The sequence below is a fragment of the Dinoponera quadriceps genome, unplaced genomic scaffold (assembly GCF_001313825.1).
Source record: "Dinoponera quadriceps isolate SergipeBrazil2010 unplaced genomic scaffold, ASM131382v1 scaffold1852, whole genome shotgun sequence".
Classification (NCBI taxonomy): Eukaryota; Metazoa; Arthropoda; class Insecta; order Hymenoptera; family Formicidae; genus Dinoponera; species Dinoponera quadriceps.
Genome location: NW_014556131.1, coordinates 112094 through 135891, shown reverse-complemented (window position 1 = coordinate 135891; position 23798 = coordinate 112094). Strand labels below are relative to the sequence as shown.

Here is a 23798-nt window from a genome sequence, read left to right as displayed (position 1 = left end):
CCCCCCCCCCCCCCTCCATCTCTCTTTCTCTCTCTTTGAACAGAGGGCGCGTGACACAAATATTCACGGGCTGAAATGCAACGTCAAAATAAAAGATGTCCTGCTGACTTTCCTCTCGTTATTGGTCGATCGCTTCGACTACACCACCGGTCCTGTTTGCCTTTCCCAGATCTACGCATAATCTGGCCGAGTTGCCTGGCGATGCGCGTCTTTGCATTGTCCTGGAACGGGTAAATAAGGAGGGCGGAATCCTTCGGAAATCCGCTTAAGCGCCATTTACGGCCGCTGACGTTTCGACGTTTGTCGGGCGACTTTGCGAAAGGGTGAACTGGATCGCTACCGTTTTCCCAAGGACGAGGTTTCACCGGCCAAAGTGTGAATTGTGAGAAAATAGGACAAAAGTTCTCGTGCAGCCGCGATAACCGAGGCAAGACCGATTCGACACACGCTTTGTGTGTGCCTGAAATTCTACGCTGTAGGAAAACATCAGTCGAAGTGAATCGAAGGACTCAATCCGGCGAAATACCTATTGAGTTTCTCGCTTCGGTTCGAGCGTTATCATAGAATCGAAGCTTCGATTTCACGAAACACACACGATCCTCGGATGAAAAAAAATCATCCTTCCTCTTGATCTCGAAATTTCATCGTGGTGTATCATACAAACGTACACACGAGATGCGCAAAAAATTCTCCCCGAATACGCTCCACGCGGAGCGGATTAGCTTTCTCTCGATCGTCTTTGAGTATGGAAGACGCGGGGGAGCGCGCTCGGAAGGAGCAGGACCTCGCATTCATCTCGCCTAATCCGCTGATTCCGCTCCCGGCACATGACGACGCTCCACAGCTCCCCGATTCGTCGCCATTCTCCACTTCTTTCTGCGTCCTTCTTCCCGACCTTACGAACCATTCAATTCGAATACCGGGATCCCTTTCAGGGAATTTGTAACGCTATTCCCTGTTTACCGACAGGACCGGCCGGCACGGCCCAGCACGACGCCTTCACGAGACGCTTTCGGCATCGGCAAAGGAAAGGTACCCGCGCGCTCTGTCTACGTAATTGTCGATTAACTTCTCGATACAACGTGTATCCCGTTTATAATCCTGTGGGAGTACCGTTCGAATCGGGAGATTAGATAGAAGGAAGCTCGAAAACCTCGTCTATAGTACACCCAGCCAACCAAACACGTTATCGGCCCGCCAGATGATGCTCCTACAACATCAAAGAAAAGCAAACATCTCATTGAGATGTAAACTTGTAATAAAAATGAAGGGATCAAGTGAATTCATGAGACATTTAATTTTTTGAAATCGTTCTGTTTTGTGTAGTCTGTAGAACGATTTAGGTTAGCTGGATCTTACGTAGGATGTTTTATAGAAGAAATCGGGGAATCTCTGGAGGGACGAGGCAATCCCCGTGTATTATTATCATGGAGTCGTCGCGAGTTTGCACACGAGCGCGGGGAAATCGTCTGTAGATTTTCGTCGGGGAAAATGAAGAGCGGAAATCGATTCGTTACCTCCTCTCGTATAGAAATAGCGACGGTTCGTTTTCCGCGGCGTGAAGCGCTCACGTGGATTCTCCTCCTCCTCGTCGGCGAAACGAAGATTGCCGTCCACTCGAGAATACCGTCGATATTGATACGTGGCAGCAGCGTGATCGATAGGCATTCGCCGCTTCTGATCCGTGTAATTCGCGCGTACAAGAGGATACCGGGGTGGGCGCATTGTTCGATTGTCGGAGGAGCCGGGGGCTCTCTGACGGATGTGGCTTGCGCATTTTTGGAAGGCTACCTGCGAAGCAGACCTCCTTCCGATTCTGATGGACAGCCGCAACCACCCGGGTCGGTTCCGTCGCGCGTTTTCGCGTCGTGGCCACGCGGGAAAAGGGAACGCTCGATCGCGTCGGAGATTTTACGAGGCGAGTGTTCGAGACCGAGGGAGGTAGCGAGCTTCTTACTGTCGGATACACGATGATTTCAGACAATTCGTAGTTAATTAATCGACCACTTATCTCCGAACTCTCCCTCGTCATCGCGATCGAGAGGACCGATTTTCGTCTCTTTCCACGATTTCTCCAACGATTCCCTTTCTTCGAAGTTACGCAGTCGTAAAGTTGGCCATCCCGTACTTTCGTACGTCTGTTTCAGCAGTTTAATCGACGAGACTCATTTTAAAATCAATCAACTTTAGAACTCTTCGAGAGTCAAACAGAACTCTGCTTATTTTTCTCCAAATTTTGAAAAAGTGGGATCAACTTCAAATAGATTTCTCTCTCGTTCCCTATTGATTCGAGGAGAAAACGTTCCGTTCTAGAAGCAACGTCGCGACAGGGTGTATCGAGTGGGACGGTATCGAGAGCGGGATTCCTGAAGGCGCTCGAACGAACGAGAAAAAGAGAACGGTGCGATATCTGGAAAATAGCTGAGATGCCAAGACGCTCGTTGTTAATCGCAAACTGAATAGAGTCGACCCTTGATGTTAACTTGAATGTTACCTTAGATCGAGAGAAAGGAAGAGGGAGATGGCGAGATCAGAAGTGCGTTCGGCAGGTAGAGGCTTGCCTTTAAGGACGTTTCGTGCTATTTACACTTTCGAAAGCGCCGAAGTTTAACGACGACGACAGGGGGTCGCATCCACGCGGCTGTACTATTCTCTGGGTGCAGCGGCTATAGTGGGTATAGTGACCATTGACTTTCCGTCACGCCAACTGCCTACTTTTATTCTCTCTCTTTCCTCGAGCTTTACGCGCGCGCGATGACTTGGTTCCGCTCTGGCTGAGATTTACGGGCGACTTATATATTCGGACATTCTAAAGGAGAGGTGCAGGAAAGAGCGTCATTTTCTCGATATACAGGAAAAATGGTAGGAAACATGCTACATTCGTTACATTCGACGTATTTAATTAAATTCTCACATTTGTGCTTTATTTTATTATCTCTATTATAAAATCAATACATTATCATCGAGGAGCAGTGGAATCAGTTATAACACTCCACTCGACAATATCTCACTGAAAGGAAATTCAGTTAATAGTAACCGGTGGTACACTATAGATTTTGCAGTGGAATCTTACTTTCATTCGCCAAAATCAACGATAAGGTGCAAAATCACAGGTAAAGGAAGTGTTTTTGCTGAAAATCAGCGAGTATTTACTGATATCGATGAAATAAATTTTTCTGGGAACATTATCTCCGATTCTCACTCTAAGAGAGTCGGCTCCATCTTTGCAACGATTCCGGGAGCCGAAGCAGAAGTAGGACCGGCGAATTTTAGGCTCGCGCGAAATTTAGCACCTAGAAGACAGTTACGAGGCGCATCGGTGCGCCGAGAGCAAACGAGAACCGCTAATTTCACAGTCGTTTAAGCGACGATAATTCATCGAGATTTACAACACGCGCGAAGGATTCGCGTATAGGGCCTGCGGGACGGGTTTGACATCATATTCCATTAGAGTCCGAAACCGGCCGCGGTTTTCCTGCCGACTTTACGAGCGTCTCGTCGCCAACCGGCCGAGAGAGTCTCTCATCCTTTTGCGTAATGTGTTACGTGTGCCTATTTTTGTACCTGAATGCCTCTATACACAAAACAATCAACTTTTCCGTTGTATTTTTAGAGTTCCTTTCTTAAAAAAAAAAAAAATGCTTTGTGATGTTCCCTCATCCATTCGCCATTAAACGTATAATTCCGTTCGCTCATACACCCCGCGATCCCTTTCGACTTTGAGCTCTTCACTTTGGTCGCATAAGAGTGCATCAAAAGCACACTAATATTAGAGAGAAGTCGCGACGCGAACAGCCGCGCTCGTGTCAGAAATAGAAGGGTCCTCTTCTTCCAACGTGAAAGAGAGAGAGAGAGAGAGGGTCCAACACGAGATTATTCTTTCGCGACAGCGTTTCGTCTATGTAGGTCGTCCGAGAGAATCCACACGGATTCCCGGGACACATGGCCGATGTCGCGGAAAAGGAGCGGTCTTTCCCGCAGGCGGAAGGAAGTCCCGCGCTCGTCGAGCCGGGATTACGAGCAGACGCTGTTGGCGGCGACGCGGCCGTCCAAACAAACAGATCGCGCCATACGCGCCGGCGGCTTTTATTATCGACGAATTACGACAATTTTATTGACGGCGACGAGGACTGTTTGGACTACCCCGGGCGGGCTTGCGCATCGCGAAGGAAGACCCGGAGCGTAAAAAAAATGAAGCGAAGCGCTTTGACGAATGCCGAAACGAGAAACAGGTCGACAGAGACGAGTAGTTTGCCATTTTTTCGTCGATTCACCCTTCCGCACAGAGGAAGCGAATTCGCACCCTGACCGCCCATAGCGGACAATGTCCAGCGTCGAAGCGCGCGTCCACTTGCTCGCAATTGCCAGGATGACGCGAAATTGGCAGTGCGAGCGGTCAGTCTCGCCCGGAATTCTCTCTTTCTCATTGTATGCCCCTTTCTCTCTCCTCCCTCCGGGATTACGTCAAATTCGCTTTTTTTTTCCTTCGGCTCGGAGCAAAAGACGCAGCTGCGTCGTTTCACCGAGCACCGTAGGGACTTAATTGACAGAAGGGCCCTCGCCACGGGGCAACCTTGTATCCACCTTCCGCCTCTCCCGCCTCTATAATTCGATCGAGCACCCCGTTGACGGCCCCCGACGACACTGTTGACACTCGGTTATTTTGACGTCACGCTGCGAGACGTCGTTGATTCAACGGGAAAATAGCGAGACAGCGAGAGAGAGAGAGAGAGAAGTAGTAGTGAAGGGGCCTCCTTTTCGGCGGAGGCAACCCTTCTTTCGGGGACTACCCGCTGATCCGTACGTGAGCGCGAGCGAAGCAGAATCGGCCTGAAATTAACGGACCTCGGGGTCAATAGTTCGGAGATCGTCGGAAATTCCGGAATCTTTCGGCAAGTTTTTGTCGTTCGCCGCGCCTCGACGAAGCTATTGCGGGGAGAAGTCGAACGGGATTTGCGGGATTTACACCGTCATCGACGACGAGCGCGGACGATGACGTCCGACTTTTTAGCGAACCCGCCCATAGAGCGAGACGAATGCGAGACGCTGCTAAGAACTGACGTCGCGAGTCATCTCGCGCGCGAAAACTCCCTCGTCACCTTTCCACACCGTTACACACCTTACGGCTTCTGCATCCTTCGAGTCTCCAAAAGACAGGACGAGATTTCCTGTTGAACGTGCGCCGTCGGATTACCTTTCACTTAATCGTCCAGAGTGATATCAGTTAATTAATATTCGAATTAAAATTTCATACTCATATAAAATTATAAAATTCATTAGAATTATCTTCGAAGTAAATTTAAATCGCGTTGTGATTTTCTGAACTTCAATTTTCAGTCGCTCCGAAATTACGATTAATAAATAATCGACTAAGAGCGAGAAAAAAAGCAGATAACGCGCACGGAGGTGGCGTTCATCACGGCACGGCGACGGGGGTGGTGCATCACCTGGCGGCACCATCCATCACGTCTACGTGAAGGAAGAAGGGCTACCGCGGACGGGACGAGGGATGCGTCCGCAATTTGTCCTCGTCACGTTTCGCGCTTGCTCTCTCTACAACAGGGCCGAAAGGGGTTGCGACGAGCGGGGTCGTTCGTAACCTCGTTACATCGACTATATATTACATCGACTATCCTAGGTCTGTGCCGCGCGTGAGCGCGCGCGCCTGTCCATTAACTCCTCGTCGCAGGATATTAACGTTTTGTATATCACGGAGGGCGGAAGGGGGAGCGAAGGACGATATGGCTGTGCTCAGGCTCGTAAAGCACACCCGGTGTATACGAGCGCCCACGTGGATTCTTTTTCTTTCTCTCTGCCTTCTTTGCGCTCTCGCAGTTGTCGCCGAATAAAGGGTTCGGTGTGACTGTTGGAGCCACATTTCGAAACGCTCGATTAACGCTGTGTGATTAACAGTAAAAAGAAGAGAGCGGGACATGTGTCACTTCTGCGGGAAATAATTGAGATTTCCTGGGAAATATTGAAAATGTCATTAACACTCTGAGGTTGATAGTCGTTGCTTAAAACTTTTCTCAAATGAGATACTCACATTTGAATTCGGAGATTGATGTGAATTTTTTTAGTTGAATAGCGTTTGCCGACATAGTATCAAATATATCATAGGAATCGGCTGAGAAGTTCAGGTCTAACTCTGAATTAAAATTTAAGTATCTCACACGTTTCAAGTGACAGCTATTAATACGGGTTATTAATACGGATTAATTCTTTAATTTCTTTAGCGTGGAATCTCATTCAAAACGAGTAAAAAGTATCGTCTTCACTTGAAGCGAAAAAATCATCGTCATTCAAAATTGCAAAAAGTGAGTTTCATTTGAGCTTAAAGTTCTCCATACGAGTGAATGTTTCGATCGATCGGAGTTAAATTGTTTCCGTGATGGTCAGTTTCGAGCGAAAATATTCATTCGACGATGCAGAGCGGAGAATTCACTCGGCGTAAGTGAAAAATCACTCGAATCCCAGTGTGTCTCGGCTGTCACTCTGCTTTTCGAATGAAATTCCACAACGAGAAATTTAGAGAGTACGTAGACAGGCGTGGTTATAGTTGTACCTCACATCGCGCTCCGTGTCAATTTGGATTCTTATCCTCCGAGAGAGTGACAGGACGCGCCGCCATTTGGACAATTTGACGCGGGCGTAATTAAAGGACGCGTAAGGGCTGATTATGTGGCACAAAAGGGCGCGCTCTCCCCCTCCATGCGTTCGGCGAAGACAATGCGTGGCTGACAATGCGTTTGATTAAAACGAGAATTAGAGAATAAAGCGCAGACGCCTGTCGCTAATTGTGACCTCTCTCGAAAATTCGAAAAACACCATTCGCTCCGGCGAACATGCTTCTACCGAGGATCGGCCGATCGATCGAGCCGCGACGGAAATAGAAAATCGTCACGGTGTGTTTGTGCAAGCTGATCCTCGGAGACCTCTGCGCAGGAGAAGGTGCTCGAAAGGTCCTGGAAAGCTCTCCTCGACGAATCGAGAACGCAGATGTTTATTTTGACGCTTTCGAGTGCGTAAACGGGTGCGAACGCGGGCTCTTTGCTGGTGGCTCAGATTTGGCCGAGTACTCACTCGAATATCGACAATGGCGAATATTTATCGGACAAGCGAAACGAATCGAAGAACGCAGGAGGAGAGATTTGTTTAAGCGTTACGTCTGCGTGACGATGCAGGCAAAATTAGCGGAATAGATGAACGGAAAGGTGGGGATTGAAACTGTTATCGAGAATTCCAGCGAGACGTTCTGACGGTCCAGGCCTCGTCTCGGACGTCGAACGGATCTCGATGTAACGGCTGAGTAAGTTTGCGGCTGCGAAACGGCGACTACGGAGGAGGAGAGGACTCGGACGACGAGAGGAACACGAAGGATGATTAAAAAAGAGAGAGAGAGAGAGGAAGCCGAGGAGATGAGGGATGTGGTGAGGAAGCCGTTGAGGGGCGATTGGCGCTGTTTCCTTTGTGCGGTTTCGTTCGCCGTCGCGGATCGGTGAAAGAGAGAGAGAGAAGACGCTCTGCAGTTTCTGAAAGAGAGAGGCGCAGCGTTTCGCCATTGACGAAGCCAAAGTAACCGTGTAATCGAGACCGGCTATAACGCACTTCTGGGCCTTTTCTCCCGTCTTTTTGCCGAGTGCTTCCTGCCGTCGCGAAATTCGCATTCTCAGCACGGCCGATTTCGCACGATCATCGGCGTGACGAATTCTCCGGCGAGCGAGCTCAGAGAAAAAAATTCCCCCCTCCCTCTCTTCTGAATCCGTTGAAGCAAATTCGTGAAACTCTGCGATTTTCCAGTAGTCGTTCGTTTTAACGTAGATCGCTCCGCTGATATGTTCGTTACCGACCCATGGAAGGATGCCGGTTCCTTCTCCTTATTTTCCATCGACATCGATTCAAGACGGCGTATAATTCGATATCGATACCGCAACCCGATATCCAGCAGTCGAGTCCAGCTCGCCGACCACGCGTCTCGTGTGTTTCCACGCTCTCCCAAGTGCAACGGTACGACTTGTCAGAGCTGGTTACACCGACACGAATTAGACAGACTGCTGCTCCTTGGGCATATATTCGCGACGTTAACACTATGATTGCGGAGACACATCGAGACTCGTCCCTTCGTTTCCCGAGCATAGAGAATAATTGCGAGGGAAGTCCTCACGGTGCGTCGCATAAATTTTGCCAGGATATGGGCGACAAAGTTCGTCGGAAAATTTCTCACTGGAAAAACCCGGTTTTTATTATCGCTTTTAATAAGAAAACTTTTCATAAGGAACCCAGTTTTTGTCGGGTTTTACTACTGTAATGGATTTTATCCGAAAAATTTGCAATTTTGCCAACCTTGCTCGGCGGAACATTTGTCAAGAGCCCGAAGGAGCACGTGCTCGTCCTTCTTACACGCGCGCTTGCCAGCTGCAAATGCCCGAAGAAGTGCACACACGCGAGGCCCATCTGGCGCGTGCGTGACCTCCTTGAATTATCCTGACGACTTTCGCATCCAGCCTCCGGCCGGAAAGGGGAAAAAAAGGACAAAACCCTCCAGCCCAAACTAATAGACACTCGTCCGAGGTTTTCGGAGCTGCTCGTTGTTCGCCGCGATTCGTCGCACGTTCTCCTTGACTTTGCACGTCGAGCATCAAAACGATTTGATCCGCTAATTAATCAACGGAAATCTCCGATTGACAGAATCGAGGGTGCGTTAATCCGAGATGACGGAACGAACGGAGCTAAATGCGCTCGGAAAAAGAATGCTGTCGATCGATAAGAAAAGCGCGTGGAAAATTGGAGCGGAATCCTCTTCATTCGCAACATTATAGATAGATCGTTTCTCAGTAACTGAAATATCGACGACGTTGCTATTGAATCAAGAAGATTCGCTCCGATCACGCGCCCCGTTGGAAATTCTACAACGGCATTTTTTTCCCCGTGTACGTTCAACTGTCGATTCATCCCGCGTTTCCGAAGATAAAAGCGCCCAAGCCGGTCGCAAGGCGGATAAGGGTTGAATTCGTCCGCGACCGGGAATCCACCCCACCCCGCGCTCCGAAACGAGACCCTATCGATTAACCGTGCCCTAGACGGGCGGTCCCGCCCTTCCGCCCTGTTCGCAACCCTCTGGAAACCTTTCCACTCTTCGCGGACGTCCCTCGAAGAGCGACGAAGAGTCGCAAAAATAGAGGGTAGCTGCACCGTCGGCCAATCGCGTCGCGAGCACGCCCAATGACATCACTCTCGTGCCTACCCCCTTGCACCCTCGTAATTAGCCAATCCGATCTCGCAGGCAACCCCTCGGCCGGATTACGTTTACGAGCCAATGATTTTTGCAGCGCGATTTCAGCGTGCTCGCGTTGCTGCCCGGAGAAAAAGGTCATAATGGTGCTGCCACCCTTCGAGTTTCCTCTTTCTCTTCCCCCCTTTCTCTTCTCTCTGTCTCTCGTTTCGCTCTTTGTCCCCGTTGTATTCTCCATTTTCGCGCATTCCTTTTACTTCGGAGACGCGCTGGAATATCTATCCTGCTGCGGATATTTACATGACAAACGCCGGGGGGACTGCGTCGAAAATTTCATCGCGCACGCACGATCCCGGCTGAGAAGCACGTCCGTTCTCCTCAGGGTCTCGCTCTCGGTATCCCGAAAATGACGACAGTCGCTTCGGGCCCGCCATTACTTTCCCGTCAGAATTGCTCCTTGATGAACGCATTTCACATACGTTTCGCTCGGTATTCCCGAGTATTTCCTCCGAAAACCGTCACAAGCAACCACGATTGGACGAGATAATCGTCGTCCGCGGAAAAGCGCGATATTACGGTATCCAAAATGGGGGGAGGGGGGTGTTTGTTCGCGGGCAAGCGAGTGAGATCTCCATGAGATAACTATTACGCCGGGAATGCACGGAGGGGGAGATGACTGTGAGAAACCGGCTGCGTTTCCTCGCCAACAAAAACGTCGATGAAACGCGGGTGCAGAAAACCGCTTTCAACGACAGACGTAGGTGGAGGGGGAAGAGAGAGTGGACAATGTTAGCTGCGTCATCTCCGTCGCGTGGGTGTTGCACCGGTATCGCTTTCCGCCGGCGGGGATAATCCGCTTATGCAGGTCCATCCTCTCTTCGTTTTCCTCATCCCCGCCAGGGTATTGTTGTCCAGTGTATTGTGAGAAAACAGCATTTTCGACGCTCGAGGTGACGACGAGAAGAGGACCCATCGTCATTGTCAACATTGTCATGATCGTCGCGAATGACGTACACCGGCCATGCTCGCCCCGTGGAGCCCGAGGATGCACCTGACTCTACCAACGCCAACGGGGTCGGATTGCGAGGTGTCGAGGAAATCGCTCCTACAAGATTCTTTCGTTTCCGGCAACCGCGAAAATACACTAATTGACAATAACGGAATTGCTCTTCGGAATCGTAGGGCGCTCCATATAGGACGAGAATTCTATGTGGATATCGCGATATTCCCTTCGGAAAGCCGCTGTAAGGAGAAACAAGTTTTTGATCGATTGAGAAGATGAGAACTCTCACTTTGCATTTTTTCTCTCGAATATTGTATATTAATTATTCGCATATCCTGTTTATATACATTATATCTGTACACAGTTTGCGCACACGTCGGCGTGTGACAAGAAAAATCCCGCAGCCTGATTTGATGGATCAATTCTTGTTGCTGTAAGGATCAGACCTCGATATCGTCGTTAGATATCCCGATGAAGGGTTGTCGGTTGGCGTGAGTACCCCTGCGCACAAGGGGCTCCGTAATCCCATGAATACATGATTCAGATGCAAACAGCCTCGCCACGCGTGCGCTTCGATTTAAACGGTCGCGATTATTTCACGGATTAGAACGCGGATATTTGCGCTATTTTTCACCGGTGTCGCCGAAGAGACGATCGTCGTGCGAGTAGCGCTATTTTCGTGCCAATCGCACCCTTTATATTTCGCGATGACTGTTATTCCGGGGCGAAAGCTTGATCGAGTGTAGGCCGAGCAAATCGCCGATGCAAATACAGATAGTACAAATCGCGAGATAGCCTCGTTTTTTTTTTACACGATAAACCAGTGCGATGAAAGAAACTGCCGTTGATGGATGAGACTCGATAGAAGTCGGATTATCGACTTTTGCAGGCCGTAAAAAATTTTGTCGTGCAGATATCGCATGCATCGATCACAACGGAACAATCGCGTACTGTCGGTGAGAAAAAATGTCACACGCGTTCGAAAGTTAAGAGAGAAATTTCCGTGATCGGAGAAAGAATCAAATATTGTATAATTAGGTAAGAATATTTCGTCAAGGGACAATCATTACTATTATTATTATCCTCATCATCATTAATCCGTCTTGCCTTGCAAAACTAACTTGTTATTTACAAATGCCGGCTTTTTATACTATGAAATAATTACATAGAGATGCCCATTAATGAATGTAGATCGAACTATTACGGTGTGCCATCAGATGCGTCTCCCTAATTTTATACAGGAAACGAAAAGTACAAAAAAAAAAGTACGGAGGAACAAATGCAACCTCCTATTTATTCCAGGCGGAGATCGAAAGGTAAAAGCGTGCTAACACGCAGCAAAATAACATGTATGTCCAGTAAAACGATAATAAAATTTATTATTCAATAATAGCAACGTGTAAAGTACTAGTAAAATACCGGAGAGTTGGAGAAACAATTGTTGATAAAAACGCCACTAACCGCACTATTGCACATTCGAAGCAAGGTTACATTCTCCCAAGTGAGCTTCGCTACTACCACTCGATTCACGATCGATCGACACGCAACGTATGTGAGCGCATAAGCGCTTAAAAGTTAAAAGTGCACTTGTATTCATGCAAACGCACGTACGAATTGCAGCGGTAATGCGGGAGGACAATAATACGCGGGAGCGTATTCAAGGGACGATACGCTTTCACTCTTATTTTTCCCCCCCTTTCTTTCTCGCTATCTTACAAAAATACAGAATTGGACGGAACCAACGAGTACTCTCGTCATTTTCTTCCTATTTTAAGGCAATTGGGCGGTCGAAGGTTTGAGCTTTCTTCTCTCTTCGCTACTCTGCGACGTTCGATGAATTACATATCGCGAAAATTTTTGCATCTTTTATCTTTTGTTATTCTCAGACGATGGAGGGTTCTAGGAAATAAAATATTTCTCGACGAAGGGAACACACACGAGAGTGATAAAGGACGAAAAACTTCATTCATTCGAGAAAGCGGAAAACAAACTTTTGCCGAATTTCGTTACTTCCTCTCGAGATTCATTTATTCCATTGGATTGGCATTTTCTTCATATTTTATTCGTTCAATATATCCTGTTAAATCAATTCTGAGGTTCATCAGCGTATTTGATATTTTGGTTTTTCTTTCTCTTTGCTCGGTAAATTTATGATGCATCTTCTTTTCCTAAAGTAAAGGCTCAAAATCAAATGCGGAGGTATGTGGTGACGGCACACGATGTAAAAAAAAGTACACCTGATATAGAAAATGAACGGGCGTTGTACGTTTTATTGCGTAATACTTTGAAACAACGTGCTTAAAAAAGTTGCGATCTCTCTCTCTCTCTCTCTCTCTCTCTCTTTTTATTCGTGCCACGCTCTCTTTTCTCCGAGGACAACTAACAGAAAAACAATGTCCACTCGCGGGGAGGACGATCGCACGATCACGAGTATTGCACTGTAACGACATCCTTGGCAGAAATTGAAATCGCCTCTCCATGTTACGCGCGCGCGCGCGCATAGAAGGGAAGGCATAACGAGTCGAGGCAATCGCACAGAAGACATTGCAAACTTATTGTAAATTCAAATTTACAATCGCACATTTTGGGATAAGATTAAATCAGATTACGTAATGCGACGAGAGTGTAGAAAAAAAGATGAGAACCATAGACGAAGAACACTGCAAATCACGGTTTACTTCGTATCGATGTGTATTCCATTTGGCAATTTAAAGGTTACACGTAATGAACTCACGATATGCCATTTTGATACATTAAATAATGCATTTAAACGAACAATTTTACCTGATAATTACAATCACGCTAAATGTAATGATTTTGGAAGTAAAGAAATTTGAAAATATCTCTCTCTCTCTCTCTTCAGAACGTTATGTGATTCGAGATGTTCTCCGCCGAGTGATTTTCAAAATTTATTGGCTATTAGCTATTAATATTTTCGCCACGCTTATCAGTAACACATTGAGAGCGTCGCCGCAACGGAAGAGATCCGAATCGTAACTTCAAATTGTTCTTCTATTTTGCATCTGATCGAAGCGCGACATGATCATCACGATACGATTTGAAAAGGCCGGATGAAAATGTGCAATGGTAATATAAAGGAACAGACGGGAATATCGCCGCCAATGCAAGGCGGCGAGTTACATCGGCTTTTACTTAGATGTAAACTTCAATCGTGGCGAATTCTCACATCCCACTTAGCATCGGAGGGGGCGGCGATCGTTCTGTTAAGACTCGAAATAAAATGACAGCATATAAAATGTATGGGGTGGATAAGAAAAAAACGAATTCCGTGTAAAAAAAAAGGGAATATCGCAAAATGTGCCGCTGTGAGCAATATTGATTTATTGCACTCGTAAAGATACGAACTGTAAAAAGAAGAAAAGTGAAGATAGCAGTGATCTTCAATGATTCCGCAACGCGGTGATGAAAGCAGTCTTTAATTTGACGTTATTTAATTCGGGTCTGACGCAATCACGAACGCCTTTCGGTCCGATCATCACGGCAAAACATGAAGAACGGGAAAAGGAAAGAGAGAAGAAGGAATCTCGCAAAATGATGTATTGTCTTCGGAATATACTCCCATTCTTCCGTATCTCTCGCATTCTGATGCGTGACTGAGACGCTTTCTTGACCCCGTTCGCGCGTTAATACTTCGAGTATAAAAATGTTGTAATATTCTTAAAAGTACACGCGGTTGCTCTTTACGTATCGACATTCTCGGCGACATCTGCCTCTATCAAACGCGCTGCTAGTAGTCCCGCGCAGAATCTCGGATAAAATGTTCGCGGTTGACAGGCGCTTTTCTGTAAAAAAATAATTTAAACGCGTATAAAAGGAATATCGTCGCGAAACGTCCCTGTCTGCTCCCCATTGCCGTCTCCCTCTTTTTAGGCGCGTACGAGTTTTTCTTTATATATATTATAGGCTCAACGGGTTAAATACCTACGTACTATCTGCAGGGTTCAAGTTACGCTTATGGTTACGAGTACTTTATTGTAAATGGACGCAAAATGCTTCTCTTGCAAAAATACAATCTCCCTCCCTCCCTCCCGCCCTCTCTCTCTCTCTCTCTCTCATACGCTAAGAAATATATAATTACATTATCTATATTCACGCATCTCGTTATTTTCATTTATCAAGTTAAGCGTCGCCTTCGTCGCGCTCACCGCCTCCATGATCGAGGCTGATATACATACGCGCGCACACATACGCACACACGCACACACACACATACTCAAATCGTTTCGTGATTCCCAACGATCTTGGCAAGAAAGGCGCAAAAGAGCACCGACCGCGAGCATCCGTGCAAATATTGAAACGTCAACTCGAAACTCGACTCGTGCTGTGCAATCAGAGACACGGATACATATTTTAACGGAGAAACTGACGATTAGCGACACTCTCCACAACGTAATCCCCCAAAGTGAGCACTTTGAGATCGATGTACTGACACATTGGAACCTGGCATTGAACTTCGCTTACGAGATTTACCGCTGTGTTATCTCTTTTTCCCATAAAGCTAAAGGGGCTTTTGGATTTTGATACTTGTATTAAAATTTGTAGCAAAAATACTTCCGACAAAGAGGCAAATTTCTCGCGCCTTTTCTGCGCGCCTGAAGTAATTCCGTCGAATTGCATTGATTCAAAAAAAAAAAAAAAAAAAAAAAAAAAAAAAAACCGATATTGTATTATTTCGATTTATTGTTTTAAAAATATGACACGACTAACAGAGGAATGTTCTGGATTGTAAAAGATAATTCAATTTATCCGACATGGGATCAAGTAGATCCACAAAAGAAGCCTTGAAGTACATTCGAAAGCTCGAAAATTTCCAAAAGGGTCGCTCTTCGATCTCGATGTCTCGACACAGCATTAAGCGCATTCAGCAACATTTTTTTTTTACGCTTTTCGCTTTATCCCTCTCTTTCTCTCTCTCGTCCATCCGCGAATTTCTCCCAAAACGCGAATCTTCTTGCCTTTGTTCATCCTTCAAACTACGGAATTCTTCTTTCTACTTCTTTTTGTCTCCTTTCGTCAACGCGACTCGTTTGTCCCGACGACGGTGTATCGAACATTTCGCAATTTTGTTCGCTTTCTCCGATGATCGGTGACGGCGGAAGAAGAGAGCAGCAGTAGGAACGCGTTTTCACGTTTTTTTCAACGCACGGCGAAAACCAGTCGCGATTTCGTCGCTCGAGTTCGACAGGGGAGTTCGATCTTTCCGCTGTTCCTCGTCCGTTCACTGACAGTGGTCTCGAGTTCACGTGGGTTTCACCGACGGCTCCGGTCACTCGAGACCCCTGATGAGGACCGCCAGATCGCGGAACGAGGCACCGAGTTTGCCGGGAGTCGTCGACTGTTTCTTCAGCAGGATCGCCCGTATCGCTATGAGCTTCTCGTAGCAAGAGAGGCACTTGTGATACCTGAGGCAACGAACGAAGAAACCAAAAGATTACGAACCAGTGGCCGACGTCGAATCGTTCCGACGCGGTTTCGAGCAGGACACTCGAGTTTCTGCTGATAATTTGAGCGAATCTATTTGAAAAGAACCTTCGATCGCAGAAATAAATGACACCGTTTCGAGGAAGCTTTTAATAATCAGACACTCACCGTTCCTCTCGCGATACGTCGACGCCGATCGTGTGAAGAGGCGCTTCCACGTTGGATTTTATCACCGGGGCGAAGTTACGAAGGATAAGTCTCAGCGCCGAGCAAGCTACCGTTATGTACCTGAAACGAAAATCCGATTTCGCCAGGATAAATAATTCGGTCTTACAAACGTATGTAAAATTACTTTTCTGTTTATTAAAAAAAAAACTTTTATTTATATTTTTTAAGTCTCGGAAAAGACCGTATTCCCTCAATTTTTCGCGAATTTCTCCGACTCCCGTCCCAAGGGTAAAAAAATTCGTTTAGAAAAATTTACGTATGTTCAATTAAAACTTGCCACATTTATTTTTTTCATATAGAAGATAAGAAATCGAGAAAATCTGTGGAAAAATGGGAAAAAAACGAGTTCTTTTCCCGAAACTTTAGAACTATGTTATCCTACTTATCTAGAAATCTATAAATGTGGGATGAGTGTTAGGAGGCACTGAATGAGAACAGTCTCGCGACACCCACCGGGTTTCGTCCGGTCACGCCCGGCCCGTTGTAAAACGGCCGTTATTAGGCCGTAACGACGCCAATAAATAATGAAAGGACACGAAAGGCTTGCCTGCGCGATTCACCATGCTTGCTTTCGGACGGGCGATAAAGGGTTCGCGCGCCCGTGCTCCCGTTGAAATCAGCGAAACGAATCATACGCGGTCTCATGAATGCACCACGCGATCGGGATTCCACGTGGCTTGTGACAAAGTAGGAAACATGATCGAGCTGCAACCGACAAAAATAAAAGCCGAAACTATTTTTCCGCGCGAAAGTAATAATAATAATTATTAACAATCTCTCGCGAAGGTAACGTAATAATAATTAAAATATATTTCCGAGAATTGAAATTGTTCAATCATATTTTGATAAAAAATAAGTATATTAATTGTTACAAATAATATCTATATTAATTCGCGTTCAATGCTTTGTTCCACGTCGCAGAGTTGATATTTCTCCGAAACAATGAACATTTGCAAGGATGAAAGTAGACGAGGGACGGGGTTGCGATCGCGAAATTGGAAAACGATCGGGCGGGTTGAACCCTCCCTCGTGACACGGACATTCACTGGCGAGATCTCTTTTTTTTTCTCACGCGGCACCACAACGGGTGCAGGACGAAAGCCCGTGACGGATCGGCCGTGAAAACCCGGTGAGCGTCAACTATATGCATACTGCATAATGTCGCTCGAGATGTGTATATTTGCCCGTCACAATAAGCGCAACGAGCGAATCGAGTAGTCGCATAAATACGTAAATACGCAGTTGCCGCGTCTGTTAGAACATCAGGTTAATTAAGAGAATCTCATCAAACTGGATGTCTTTTTAAGAGACAGATTTGAAAATCGACATGAAAATTGTGTGTCCGTCTCTTTGCCGCTGTGTGAGATAATTAAGAGGATTACGAGACGTCTGAAGAAAGACCGTACAAATTGCTACAGAAAACAACGATAGGCTCCGACAAAAAATCGCCTTCCGACGGCATCCTTATTACGAGTGACTGCGGGCGACAGCTGCTCAGCGGCGGGTAACCAATTTATATTCACTTTTACGGTATTTAAGCAAGCACGGAGTGCGACTACTATTAATCGATGTACAAATTACTAATATAAGGAGCTGAATTGATCTCAAATAATTTGAATTATGCACTAAAGATGAAATCTTAAAATTCAATAATAAAAAAAAATAAGTGAAATAATATCGATGAATTCTCAGTCGAAAGGAAACGAACTCGATAAGTTAGTTAAACGTAAATTAACGTTAATTGCGACTTTTCTCCGCAAATCATTTGTTCGCCAAAAAGTAGACCAGAATTTTCGTCGTTATTTCGACTCTTTTTTAGTCGGATATTACATGCTAATTCTTATTATATTTATGTAACTTTCCGATGGCGGAGTAAATGCCAATCAAAGGAAACGACGGTAATTTTTGTGAGGTAACACGCGAAATAGTGGCAGCCGAGGGTGAGTAATGACAGTCTGCGATGAAACGTAGGAAGGAAACAGTCGTTTCTCGTCACGGAGCTCAAGCAACAGCTTGGAACTGAGGGCGGTCGGTTAATCACCCACTTTCAAACGGGAACATAAAAGACAAGTTCTCTCCCCTCGGATTTATAGCCGAGGAAGCGGTGCGTATCTGACGAGGAAACCGTTTAAATTTGCACGGTGCGCGATACGCGTGTGTGCCAGTGGAATATATATGGAAACCTCCCGACCTTTTTTCTCGCATTTTTCGCGCGATTCTTAAATCGTCCAAATTTGAAATTTAAGGCTCGGCTGTTACCGGCAGTCGTGTTGGTTATATACGACGTCAGAGGGAAGAAATATGACATGCGGTAAATTTCTTATGAAATATAGTACGCGTGTATACTCAGGCAGCCTTGACAGCTAAGAATGGCTGTTACTTCAGGAATTATTTTTCTTACGTGACATATCGGAGACGTCTCGGTTTCCCGCACATTTTACAAATTTTAAGGTTACGAAACTATCATGTTTTTCAGAGAAATCTCAAAAATAAAACTATATATGTTGCAAAAAATTAACTGGGTCATATTTCCTCGCCTCTGACATTGTAAAACTAATATGGCTGCCAGAAATAACCGAGCCTTAAAAGTACGAACTTTCTTACACGTTCTACACAGCTGTTTAAATTTGAAGCTTCGTAAATATTGAAAATTTTAGACCCTTCTCAAATTTGTTTTCTCCTTTTTTTTTGAGATATTTGTAACGTCCTCGAGCGCACAATTGCGCATCCCATTCTCGACAGATTCGCGAGTTTGACAGCGAAGATGACACACGGCCGTCCTGTACGGTCGGCACTTGAGTGCCTTCAATTGAAATCCGACGAACAATACTACCGCTCGTGCGCGGACAGCAAGCTGTCGCATTTGCATCTGCCGCTATCTCCCCATTGTCTCGGCTAATTTCGCGAACCGCCCCACTCGCTCGGATTTCCCCACTATGCTAAATTAGCCATTCCCATACTGCAACCCTAGACCTCGCGAACGAACGTTTCGAAAACGAGGGTTCCTCCATTTTCCGATGCAATACGCGTCGGCGAGTAACGATTATTTTAGTATGTAAAACAGCGGACGAGTACGAAAATGGAGAACGATTTACTCTCCAAATATTTTCTAGTGAAATCTCACTCGAAAAGAAGAATGTCCAAAAATAGAATTATTATTTTATTTGAAACGAATCTGATATATTCCTCACGGAAACATATTCCAATCGTTTGAAACATTCGCAATCAAAATACATTCCAAGCTTCGCCACTTTCCGAGTGAAATGCCACTCGAAGAAACTCAGCGATACTCACATTTCGTATTTACTTTGGAGGAGATCGCTGACAGGGCCGAGCAAAGAATTGCACATATCCAAGTTCCACATTGTTCTGCGAACAAAGATACAATATTAATTGGGATCCAAGTGATAGATCGGGAGAGCCACGTACGGTTTCAACGTGAGGATACCCAGAAGATCCACGATTACCGCCAGATCGTTCATCGCCACTGCAGAGTCCACCGCGGCCTGAAATCGATAACCCGCTTTGTAGTTTCCGCTGCATATTGCTCTTCGCGCGGATGACTACCTTGAGATCTTTATTGTGCCAGAGGGAGTATATGATCTGTAAGGAGCGATGCCGGCTTTTAACTACCGCCATCATCGACTCGTGGCTGCGCATCATGCTGTTCAACACCTCGGCCTCCGACATTTCCGTCAGCACGCCCATCTGCGGGTACCCCAGCGCCGTGGAACCGGTGTGCTGTAAAACAGACCAAATTGCCTATTTGAGAATTTGGCTCAGAGAATGAAATTTCCACACAAACAAAGCAACGATTTGAAAGGCAAACGGATATCGAGGGACTCTCACTGGCAAAAAATTCTCAACGTCCAATCCGTAGGGCTTGTCGGCGCTCATCGGCACGAGCTCCTCCTTCTCCGTGTCCTCCACCACGCTGTTTCTTATCTGCGAGACGCGTACGTCGAGCTTGGGATTCGGCGGGACTTGCGCTTTGTTCGGCTTTCTCGTGGACGACGACGCGGTGGTGGATGGGTTGCGTGCCGACAACGCGGTTGAGGTAGCGAAGTTTCTGTTGAGCGACGTAGACCTAGACTGCGCGGTATTCGGCCTGTTCAGCGCCGGGTCGGATGGACTGTGCCTTATATTATTAATTCTGCCAAAAAAGAATCACATTTCATATATATGAATTATAAATATATAGAATTATATTCTCTACATTTAAATATGTCTTGTTCGGTCAGCAAATTTCCTTCGTCCTAGTATTAATATTGTACACCGGAGAGGCACTCACTGTACAGGATAATCGCTCTCGTATCCCTGCTCGCCGTCCCTGCTGTACTGCCTCTTCAGATAATGCTTCGGCGAATCCGGACTAGGTACTCTATTCTTCAGTTTACCGTCGTCCATCACGGGAATGACGGCGGCCATCGGCGCGACCCGCGGCGTCAGGGTCGAGTTCGACCTCTGCGGCCCCAACGGTACCGTGTTATCGTTCGTCTTTCTGCTGCCGGGGAACGGAGTGATGTTCTGCCTCAACGGCGGTATGGAGGCCAAATTCTTGGACGGCCTGTTCAGGCCGTTGTTCGCCTGCAGGTTCGCTCTGATCTGGCTGGTCGAGGTGATGGAGTTCCGGTGAACCGGAGGCGAGGACTTGATCGGCTGGATGCGCACGGGTTTCGTTAACGATAACGTGGGCGCAGGCGGGGGCGAAGGTGATTGCATCGGCGGCACTTGATCGATCGTGTTCGACATTGAGGTAGAGAGATTTTGCAGTATCTGCGGCTGCGCCGGATCTAAAAGACAAATCGAACAGACGTGTGACACTTGTTCGGCGGACTCTTCCTTGTGAAACACATCTTTTCGTTCGAGAGAGATAGAGGGAGCGAGAGAGACATTTACAGATAGAGTTTGTGCGTCACGGATGGCTTTAATTCCAAGCTGTCCGGACGGGACACTGTACAAGATTAACGTTATCGCGCACAAAACTCACCTACGTCGCGAGGCTCCTCGTAAGCCTCAGGTTCGGGGGGTGGAGTGCGAGACACTGAAACATATCACATGCGCGGCATGCTCATTCACAACACTCACGCAACATTCACGGTTTAGATATGCGTGTACGACACAGAGTTTGTCACAGGGTGATCGCGGAAGATTAGGACGAAAGCGGAATCTCTTCTCGGCCGCAGACAGCAGAATGTCACTCATTTAGGATGAGTATTACTTACACGCCCTGCTCGGCTGGAAAATGTCTCTGTAATCGGTTACGTTGGGAATATCCGCGTAAGTGACCTCGTCTTCCGGATCTGTGCCGGATTTGTCCGCCTCTTCTATCGTCCGTACGTCCAATCTGTAAGTGTGATTGAACAGTTTTACATTTTTAATTAAGATTTCCGATGGCCATGTCGACGTAAAGAATCTGAATGATTTCTCTGACACGTCAAAATCAATTGCAAATTATTTTATGACTGTTTGAACAAAATATATATATATATATATTGATAAAATATACCAGATTCTGTTTTCAATTTAATAATTACCAGATAATTGTCACTTCAGATCGAATCTTAAAAGAAAGAAGCTCACGTGTGTTTCTTCAATGCGAGCGGTCGTTCCCTGGAAAAGCTTTTCCTCAGGGAATTCCCGTGACTGAAAGGCGAACCCACGGTGGATACTCCACCTAGTGGCGCAATTTTCTTCAAGTCACACACGTACAGTATGACATTCGCAGTGTGGAAACTCGCACCGATCTGGGAAACGATCACGCACACATGTATTAAATTTCACAAAGCAATGAGAAATACTAACTCTTGCGTGACACGAGGCTTGTTTTACCAATTGATTCTGAGCCACAGCTATGTCCTGAACCTTCCCCCAACCCGTGGGTATAGTGTCTAAGGTCCTCCCCGGTTCCCAACCGTAAACTTTTAAAACGTCGTGACTACCGGCGAACAGACATTCTCCGCCTTGACTAAAATACAGGCACCTAAAATGGTAAAATAAAAAATTATGCGAAATCGAGCGGTGCGATTATTGTAAGATAATTATTACGATCTCAGAGACTTATTACCCACCGAATGGCAGAAGAATGAGTTTGTTCTGTAGAAGATACGAGCTGAAACGACTCTAAGTCCCAGAAGTGGACTGTTCTATCCACGCTACCGCTAGCTAATAGGAATTCGTGCGGATGAAACTCAACGGTGGTCGCTGACCCTCTGTGTTCTGAAAATTCCCTTAGTTGTCTACCGGCCTTTAGGTCCCACAGCTAATTTAAAAGTAACACAAACATCAATGTCTCTCTCCCTCCCTTTTGCATGTAAAGAAAGACTTGCAAAGAAAGGAAAGGATACAAAAGATAATGGACACTTAATAACAGAAAAAATAACGGAAATTTAATCTCGGTTTTAAAGAAAATTAGAGAAGTGTCTCCGACTCACCTTGACCATTCCTTCCTCCCCAGCACTGGCGATCCATTGCCCATCAGGACTGAACTTTAGGCTGTTGACGGTTCTGTTGTGACCCTTATACGTGAAAATGCAACCTTTCCGTCGAATGTCCCACAACTTGATCGCCGTGTCCAAACTACCGGATGCCAATAACTCCCCATAAGGATGAAAGTCCATGCAACGTATTCCAGACTTGTGTCCTGTAAGTGTGCGCGCCAATTTGGCATGTTCCAGATCCCAGATCTTCAGCGCACCTGTCTGTGAACCAGCACATACCAGGTCCTCCGTTTGGCCAAAGCGTACACATTCTATCGGGGTTGTATGGCCACTTAAGCTCTGAAAAGATATTTTCAATTTAAGTATTGTCACATCATAATGCTCGCATATTTACGTTAATGTTGAAATTATAACTGCTAGCTCAGAATTCAAATTCAGAACAAGACATCACTGATTACCATAATACAATTCTGCTTTCCAACGGCCCATAAGTTGACTTTTTTATCATCACCACCAGTTACTAAAACACGTCCAGACTTGTGGCCTAATGCCAAGCAATTGACATTCGGTGTATGGGCAACGAATTCCTCTGAAAAACAAAAGCCATAAATATAATTGGCAGGAGAAATATAAACATAATTGGGACAGCTTGTAAACAAAGACTGTTTATTTGTATCTATGAGCAAGAAATTGGGGAAAAATACACTTCTGTACGACGCAATATAAATTCGCGCAGGTTATTAACGAACCTACATAATTTTCGTCAGGACGATATCTTTAAGAAGGCAAATTCTACATATATATTTGTCGAGAGAAATCTTATTTATATAAAGGAAATATTTACTGTACTTGTACAGCATCGGAAATAGGATAATTCTCGGTTCGTAAGAGCTATACAAATCCGACGACAACTCGCGTCATGCGACCTGTCATCCTCGCCGAATCCTTCAGACAGCTGTAACTATAATAGGAAGAAAGCACGAGATAGCGGTCGGGAGTGTGTGGGCATCGTACAAACAGACTCTGTTTATCGCGAGCGAGAGACAAGGAAACGTTATCGAGAAGTCGTCGTATTCTCGCGGAAGGTGGGGGAACGTAGTACGCGGGCTCCGTCAACATCCTGAAAGGGATCACTGATCTTACGGAGCTTCCAAGATCTCTTCGCGGAAGAGGCCATGTTCCTGCGTGCACGGACTTATTTGGCAGCGGCGACGACAGGTCGGGATCTCGTTCGGCGCACGTATGATCTCGTCTCGCTGCCGCCGCGCGAACGCAACATGTTTGCCGCTTCCTTCACCTAGTTTTTTCCTCGTCCACTTGACAGAACCGCCTACCGCGATCTAGGCACCGCGACGCGTGACGTCGCGTCGCGTCGCCCTGCCGTCCCCTAATGAAGGTAAAAAAGAAGAAAACTGCCAAAACGAGACGAGAAATTCGAGATGGTCAATGAGTC

The 23798-nt window shown here is 46.3% G+C and overlaps 1 protein-coding gene across 3 annotated transcripts; it reads right to left on the bottom strand.

Moving 5' to 3' along the window:
* Positions 1-14365: 14365 nt before the first annotated feature.
* LOC106746903 (katanin p80 WD40 repeat-containing subunit B1) lies at positions 14366-23740 on the bottom strand. Of its 3 annotated transcripts, none has more exons than XM_014624044.1 (15): positions 23489-23740; positions 22804-22934; positions 22340-22684; positions 21977-22167; positions 21738-21888; positions 21489-21652; positions 21131-21252; positions 20896-20949; positions 20197-20698; positions 19755-20058; positions 19473-19646; positions 19335-19411; positions 19200-19274; positions 15846-15965; positions 14366-15658 (listed from the first exon to the last, which is right to left on the bottom strand). In XM_014624044.1, exons 1-15 carry the CDS (start codon positions 23520-23522, stop codon positions 15523-15525), a joined length of 2580 nt encoding a protein of 859 aa, XP_014479530.1. In that variant the 5' UTR covers positions 23523-23740; the 3' UTR covers positions 14366-15522. The 3 variants fall into 3 exon arrangements, with proteins under 3 accessions (XP_014479530.1, XP_014479532.1, XP_014479533.1); XM_014624046.1 differs by having other exon boundaries at positions 15523-15658; positions 23190-23740; XM_014624047.1 differs by lacking the exon at positions 20896-20949 and having other exon boundaries at positions 15523-15658.
* Positions 23741-23798: the final 58 nt, after the last annotated feature.